The sequence below is a fragment of the Vombatus ursinus genome, unplaced genomic scaffold, assembly GCF_900497805.2.
Source record: "Vombatus ursinus unplaced genomic scaffold, bare-nosed wombat genome assembly UNPS02014832.1, whole genome shotgun sequence".
Classification (NCBI taxonomy): domain Eukaryota; kingdom Metazoa; phylum Chordata; class Mammalia; order Diprotodontia; family Vombatidae; genus Vombatus; species Vombatus ursinus.
In genome coordinates, this window is record NW_020954610.1 from 59,169,508 (window position 1) to 59,177,376 (window position 7,869).

The 7,869-nt window shown below is 44.0% G+C and overlaps 1 protein-coding gene across 1 annotated transcript; it reads left to right on the forward strand.

Annotated features, from left to right (window-relative positions):
* The first annotated feature begins 255 nt into the window (after positions 1 to 255).
* On the forward strand, positions 256 to 7,527 carry SEPT12 (septin 12). The gene is made up of 9 exons (XM_027839592.1): positions 256 to 421; positions 1,200 to 1,325; positions 1,500 to 1,581; positions 2,237 to 2,374; positions 2,612 to 2,729; positions 3,011 to 3,106; positions 6,746 to 6,842; positions 7,122 to 7,173; positions 7,332 to 7,527. Exons 1-9 carry the CDS (start codon positions 256 to 258, stop codon positions 7,525 to 7,527), a joined length of 1,071 nt encoding a protein of 356 aa, XP_027695393.1.
* The last annotated feature ends 342 nt before the right edge of the window (positions 7,528 to 7,869 follow it).

The window sequence follows — 7,869 nt, forward strand, 5'->3', positions numbered from 1 at the left end:
ATCTATTTTTCTAACTTTTATAATCTACCCCTATTTCCAACCCTTTTGAGAACTTCAGACAATCATCTAGTGTTTATAAGGTATAGTATACCTTGCACAATTAGGGATCAGGTGTCAGAGATCAAGGATAAAAGGAAAGATAAAGCCTCAAAATTTAGGGATTATGATTCAGCCTTGCTACTAAGTTGTGAGCCAAACTACCTTTCTCCCTCCCCTACAACAACAGGGCTTGACTGGTTGCACAGACCTCCTGCCATGGCAGGGACCTCGAAGCGTTCCATGTCTCCCCACTCCTCACAACCTTCCAGCCCCAGGACTTCCTCCTGTGAGATGTTTGGCTATGTGGGGATTGAGGCTGTGCTGGACCAGCTGAAGATCAAAGCCATGAAAACTGGTTTTGAATTCAACATCATGGTTGTCGGTGAGCAAAAGTGAATGAGTGGCCATAGGGGTTAGGAGGAAGAGAGGAATAAAAACAAGTTGAAGAGGAGAAGAAACAAGATAGAGTCAATTCAGGGCTCCCTCCTTTCCCCTTAATTCAATCTCTTCCACTCTGTGGTCTACAAGCCATTCATCAACCTGTATAAACCCTATGTCCCTATAACCATTCCCTTCATGATTTATATATATATATATATATATATATACACACACACACATACATATACACATACATATATATATATGTATATATATATATATATTGGGCAATTGGGATTAAGTGACTTGCCCAGGGTCACACAGCTAGTAAGTGTCAAGTGTTTGGTCTGAGGTTGGATTTGAACTCAGGTCCTCCTGACTTCAGGGCTGGTGCTCTATCCACTGCACCACCTAGCTGCCCCTATGATTTTATATTTTTAAGTGCCATAGGAGCATAGGTTTATATCTTGAAGAGACTTCAAAGATTCTCTAGTTTAAACCCCCCCCCCCATTTTACAGATGAGGAAACTGAAGTTCATGGAGGTTAGGTGACTTGCCACACAGGTATTACCTGATAAAGGCACTTTTTGAACTTTCTTCTGATTCCAAAGACAGCATTCTTTCCACTGTACCATGTTGCCTCCAACCATACCCTGAGTGTGACCTGACCCTAACCTAGTCTGTGACCATGCATGCCATTCTGCTCTTCACTCCATTAGGAATCTCCACTCCCTCCCTAACCCACTATTCATGAATGTATCCTTCTGGTATATTCCCAGGGAGGAGTGGATTGGGTAAGTCTACAATGGTAAACACTTTATTCAAGTCCAAGGTGTGGAAATCATCACCAGTGAACAAGTTGGGGCCTTTACCTCAAACCCTTCAACTGCAATCTGTTACCCATAGTGAGTACCCCCCCTTTATCTCCCCTACCCTATGGACCTACCAAGAATTACCCCAACTTCCTAAAACTGTCCTCCCTCCAGAGCTGATCCCCCTCCTTCAACTGTTCCTCTGGTCCTGATGGCTCCTCAGAGTTTGAGGTCCCCCTATCATGCTCCCCAACCCTCCCTTCATAGCAATTGAGGAGAAGGGGGTGAAACTGAAGCTGACAGTGACAGACACACCTGGATTTGGGGACCAGATCAACAATGACAAGTGGTATGTCTTTTTGGGAATCCTATCCTTATTCAAAGCTTGGGGGAACTCCCTTTTCCACACTCTCTTTCTTTCCCTTTCCTTATTCCTTAACCCTTTGCCATCCCTCCATCTGTCCTATCTCCAATCCTTGACTCAGAAGCTTTTCCACCATCTCCTACTCACAAACAGAGATGGCTGGCTGGTAGAGTTTAGCTCTGCTTTAGAGAACCCTATGGTGAGGGCAGTTGTTTTAGAGTCCCTATAGTTAGTGTGAGGAAGAGCTATGGGGGGCCTGACCTATCTTTTAAGGCCCAATTCAAATCCCACCTTCTCCACAAAGACTCACCCAACCACTCAAACTTCACTGATCACTTCTTCAAGAATGTTAAAGTACTCACCTCTCACTACTCCTGCAGTACTTACTAAAGGCTACCTTGTGCTGCTATTGTCTATGTATGTCCCTTCTCATCTGGATTATACCCTTCAGGGAGGGAACAAGGTCTTACACTATTTTGTGTCCTTTGAAATCAACTCTTAAGTTGTTGTTGGTGATAATCATAGGAGGGGAGTGAGGAAGATGGAATTACAAAGAACCTCACTATGTATCAACAGGGTAGAGGTGGTTGGATGGTATCCCCAGGATCTTTTCCACTGTTTCTTCCCCTTTCCTTCCCAGTTGGGACCCCATCCTGAACTACATCAATGATCAGTATGAGCATTACCTACAGGAGGAGGTTCTCATCACTCGGCAACACCACATTCCTGACACACGAGTGCACATCTGTGTGTACTTTGTGCCTCCCACAGGGCACTGGTGAGGGGAGAGCAAAGGGAAGCCACCATTGGTAGGGTGAGGGGATGGCGCTTTTAGACATACACACACGATTTGTGGGAGTAGCCTGTTCGGGCCATGTGTCCCAGTCCCCTAATCCTAGCCAATGTTGCTAATTGAAAGTTCTAGGTACTACCAGAGTTTGGGGTAAGGAGAAGAGTCTAGTTTGACTTGAGCTGAAAAATGGGCTCATGGTCTCCTTCACCTTCCTGCCTCTAGCCTTCGGCCTCTAGACATTGAATTTCTGAGGCGTCTATGTCGGGTGGTAAATGTTGTTCCTGTTATTGCCCGGGCCGACAGCCTCACCTTAGAAGAGAGGGAAGCTTTCAGGTGGCAGGTAAGGGGGAGTTGGGTCAGACCTGGAGGGCCATTATCAACAAGATGCTGCACAATTCAGGGAGCTGACTAGGAAACTTCATTCCCAGGCTTAGGGAAGAGTTTCATTGATAAGTGGGAATAAAGACCACAATCGGGAGAGTGATGATTTGTTGGATGAGAGGTGGGGAAGTCAGAAAAAGGCTTCATGTGGGGTTGGTTGGGGGTTTGGTGGAAAGCCATATCAAGGAGAAAGGGTTCATGGTCTGACCAGGACTGAAGTTAAATTTCTGCCTCCTTCAGATTCAGGAGGATCTAAAGAAAAATGGCATTTTTGTTTACCCCCAGAAGTGCTTTGATGAAGACACAAATGACAAAGCTTTGAATGACAAGATCCGGGTAAGGGAGTAAGTGATAACAGAATGGGACCTGTTTTGGGAAACCATCTCAAGATGGCAGCCTCTTATCTCCTCCTACCCCTCTTCATTACCATACACACCCAGAACCCATCATTTCAGAAGCAAAAAATTATGTTGGGACAGCTAGGTGGTGCAGTGGATAAGAGCACTGGCCCTGGACGCAGGAGGACTTGAGTTCAAATGTGACCTCAGACACTTACTAGCTGTGTGACCCTGAGCAAGTCACTCAATCCTGATTGCCTCCCCCCCCCCCCCCAAAAAAAAGAAATTATGTTCATTTGCATGAGGAACCTAAGGGTACTACAGGTGGGCAAACGATAAGGGCACAGTGTGGTCAAAGAGTTCCTCCTTGTCCAGTCTAAGAGAGGTCTGTCTTAGAGATGTGTATGTATGGTTGTGTCTGATTCCAAGTCCTTCTCTATGCAACCCTTTCAGAAATCTGGCTTCTCTTCCTGCTTCCATCTGACTTCCCACCCCAGCCCAAATCTAGAACCATCTCTCTAAGTTCTCTTGGTTCCTGAGGAAAACAGGCCTTTTCTATAGGTTCTACCCTTAAATTCAGTGTGAAATGTATCACCAGACAGTCCCTGACCCCCGGGGAAGTAGCCCGTGGTCCCCCCTCTCAAAGGATTTTCAGCCTACTAATATGATGTAGTTCAGAGTCAGATAACCCAGGTTCAAAATTTGGGGCACTGACTTCTACTTGTTCCCTCCTAACGTTGTCCGAGTGACTTTTGCTGCTCTCAGCCTCTGTTTCCTCATCTACAAAATGGGAGCCTCAGACTAGAAGGTTTCTATGGTTTCCTTTAAGCTCTCTGGAAGAGACAGTGAGGCTGATGATTTTGCACACCTCTGCCTCACTGACATCCAAATCAATTCACCTACAAGTCAAGACATCATCCTTTTCGAGAATGAAGGATGAACAACAACAACAGTGACCAGCTGCACTGCCTGTAAAAATCCAAACATTTAGTGTCTCTGAACAAGGGATGGATGGACTTTCAGTACTTCAATGCATTCACAATAACATCTGTATCAGTAGTCTCTCCATTGCCCTCTAACTCACAACTCATGATGTCCTTTCATCCTATTCAATTCTTGTCCATGTCTTTCCATGAATCTTCCAGAGAGAATTCAGTATGATGCAGGCGTTTCTTTGGTTCTTTTAACATGTCATGGATGCTATAACAACCCTGTCTTTTATGCCTCAGACAGGTCCACCTTCTTTTCTGGCCATACATGTTCCTGATGATGTCTTTTACAGTATAGCCATTTGATACACCCACTATGAATTTTTACATTGACTTTTGTGTCAACTGCAATTTTGACTCTTCTGAGGTCATGTTGTTCCATGATTTCTCAACCACGAAACATCCCTGGGAAGATATTGGTCTCAGTAAAATTAGCTTTAAGCAGCTGAGGTTCAACCAAAGGGCTGCACAATTTTCCAAGAGTGATCCAACCTGTTTTCTTCTTCTACTAACCTGTGGACCATTTCCCAGCTATAGGTTTATTGTCAAGTTATATTACCTGACCAAGACGTGCATAGGGCTAAAGTGCCTTTGGGTTGTTCATATAACTATATGTTGGATAGGCAATAGGCATTCCTGATCCACTCCACCTCTCCTACCTACCCTTTGGACTGCTAGATCAATCTCTTTTTAGTGACTACCTCATGAGAAGTGTTCTGGGGCTTGAAGCAAGCGATAAGATATCGCCCTCAAAGGAAACATAAAAGGCAGCGTATTAGAGTGGACAAAGCGCTGAAGTTAAAATCAGGAAGATCTGGGTTCAAATCCTACCTCAGACTCTTCCTATTTGGGTGACCCTGGAAAAGTCATTTAAGCTCACTAAGTATCAGTTTCCTTATCTGTAAAATAGGAATAATTTTAGCAACCAGATAGTTATAGGATCAAGCTAAATAATGTTTGTAAGTGCTTTGCAAACTTTAAAACCATATAATAAATGTCAGCAATTATTGTTGTTGTATGGGGGGGCCTTTACTCTTTGGAGTTTACAAGACATGCTCCCTGACACTGGCAAACAAGGACTGTCCATCAGCAGCATTGTAAAGTTAGTAAAGTTTCTGTTTAGCCTCCTCCAGTCCCCATGGTACCCATTCTTCCTAACCCTTTCATTTCCCATAGCTCCTTGTTCTCTTTTCTGCTATTAAAACCTGCTCTCAAGAAAGGCTGAAGCATCAATTACTCACTCCTAGGTGTGAATTTAAGTGTCTTAGACCCAGTTTCCCCAGAAGGATTTAGCTAGAAGATCTAAAAAGCTTTGTTCTGTAATTTCAATCATTCTTGAGTTGGTGGGGCAATGTATTTTGCAGGATGGTAGACAACTCATGCCATTAAAAATCTAGCTCTTAGCTAAGCCATTCTTCTAGAAGGGCTTTCATTTCCTGTCTTGAGCTAAACTGACAAGCATTCAAACTCTGTTGTAGAGAGTGCAACTCACATGGGCTGGCCACGTTGTTCAAATGCCAAACATAAGCTTTCCTAAAAGACTTTTATGGAGAACTCTTACAAGGAAGATGCTCACATGTACAAAGACATTCTCAAGGTCTCTCTGAAGAACTTTGGAATTGACTGCATGGCATGGTTGGCGCTGGCAAAGAACCACCCGTGGCGTGCCTGCATCAAAAAAGGTGCTGTGCTTTGTGAGCAAAGCAGAATTGTAGTAGCTTAAAAGAATGAGATGTGCAAATTTAGAGACATCTCCACCCCAAATGTTCATATGGACTATTTGTGCCTGACCTGCAGTAGAGCCTCACCAGCTAATATTTGGTTGATTAGCTACAATTGAACACACTGTACCTTGACCCCAACATAGTGACGTCATTTTGGTCCTCTTGGAGCACGACAACCATTTATCATACTTCTTTTCTCCTGTTGTTCAGTCTTCTCTCCTCCCTTTGGAATCCTGGGTATACCCTTTTCCCCACTGTCCTGATTCCTCACAGTTAACCGGGCTGAAGACTTCCTCCTCACACATAAATACTCCCTCCTATGCACCAGTGTCCCCATTCACTTTTTCTTGCCCAAATTACATTTTCCCTTTTTGTTCCACCACCCCAGGTTCCATATACCCATTGAACCCTACAAACTCTGGCTGCTTTAAAAGGCATAGCTTCCAGGACTAGGGAGGTGAGATTCCCATTGTCCTCTGCCCTGGTCAGAACATACCTGGAACATTGTGTTCAATGCTGGGTGCCACGTTTAGGAAGAAAATCAGTGAGACAGAGATGGCACCTGGATGGTAGTAAGAGGCTTAGTTGAAGAAACCAGGGATAATTAGCCTAGAAAAGAGTTAGACATAATAAGCTATCTTCAATTATTCAAAGGTCTGTTACGTAATGGAAGAATACTTGTTCTGCTCAGCCCCAGAGGACAGAACTAGAAACAGTGGCTAGAAGTTGCAAATAGGCAGATTTAGGCTTGATAGAGGGAAATTTTCTAAAAGATAGAGGGTTCCATCTCAACAGAAATATTCTAGCAGAGGTTGTATGACCACTCACTGGGTGTGTTGTAGTGGAGATTCCTTTTCAGATACCAGTTGGACTAAATGGCTGCTGAAATTCTGTAATGCTGTAATTCTGTGACCACTCCTTCAGGAAAAGATCCCCTTTGCTGTGGTTGGGGCAGACCGTGAGCACATAGTTAATGGGAAATGTGTCCTTGGCCGGAAGACAAAATGGGGAATCATTGAAGGTGAGTGCAGGGTAGGTGGGAAAGGAGACTCTGAGAGGATAGAGGTTATGGAGTTAGTGATGGTTGAACTTCAATGGAAAGAACCATTAGTGAGGGATGGGTTAGTGTTTTAGCTGGCACAGTGCCTCATACATAATTAGGAGCTCAATCAATATTGGTTGAATGAATGAACAAAATGATACTAGGGAAGAAAGAGCCCTTGTACTCAGTTTGTTCAGTTCTGTAAGCTTAAAGTGCTATATAAAAGTTAGCTATTGTTATTATTTTTAATTATTCCAGTGGAGAACATGGCTCATTGTGAATTCCCTCTCCTGAGAGACCTGCTAATCCGGTAAGAGGGAAACCAGGGAAGGTTAGAAGGGCATGTAGAAAGAAGGGCGGAGACATGTTGGGTTCAATTGGGCCCTGAGATGAAGAGAGCTGCATAGGGGAGGGTGGATAAGAGGGCATAGGGAGGTCTGAAGTGACTAGTTAACCTTCTCTCTCAAGCTCCCATATGCAGGACCTCAAAGACATCACCCATAATGTTCACTATGAAAATTATCGAGTACACAGATTAAATGAGAGCCACCTATTAACAAAGGGGCCTGGATGGGTGACCTTGAGCCCACCCTCCCAAAGGACCACTGCCGGACCCTGTCAAGGCCTGCGCTGGAACCAAGAAGATTTAGAAAATGGTTCCTGAATGGTTTGAACCTGTCAAACCTCTCATACTCAAGACCCCTCTGACTTTCAATCTCACAACTCTTCTCTATACTGTTCCCTTTCACCACAACCAGATAAATTTGGACTCTTCCAAGACATCAGACCGTGGTCCCTCCCACTCCAACCATCCTCCTCCTACTTTGTACTAACTTTGGGAGTATCAAGTTAGAAATTTCGTCTTTGAAAGTCATGCTTTGTAAATTGCTTGATTTTTGCGCTTCGATGAATTTTTATGAATAAAAATACAACTTTGAAAGGAAGGCTTCTCTAACCAAAAGACTCTCTGGGTCCTATTGCCAGGAGTCTTGTAGGACTTATAGGG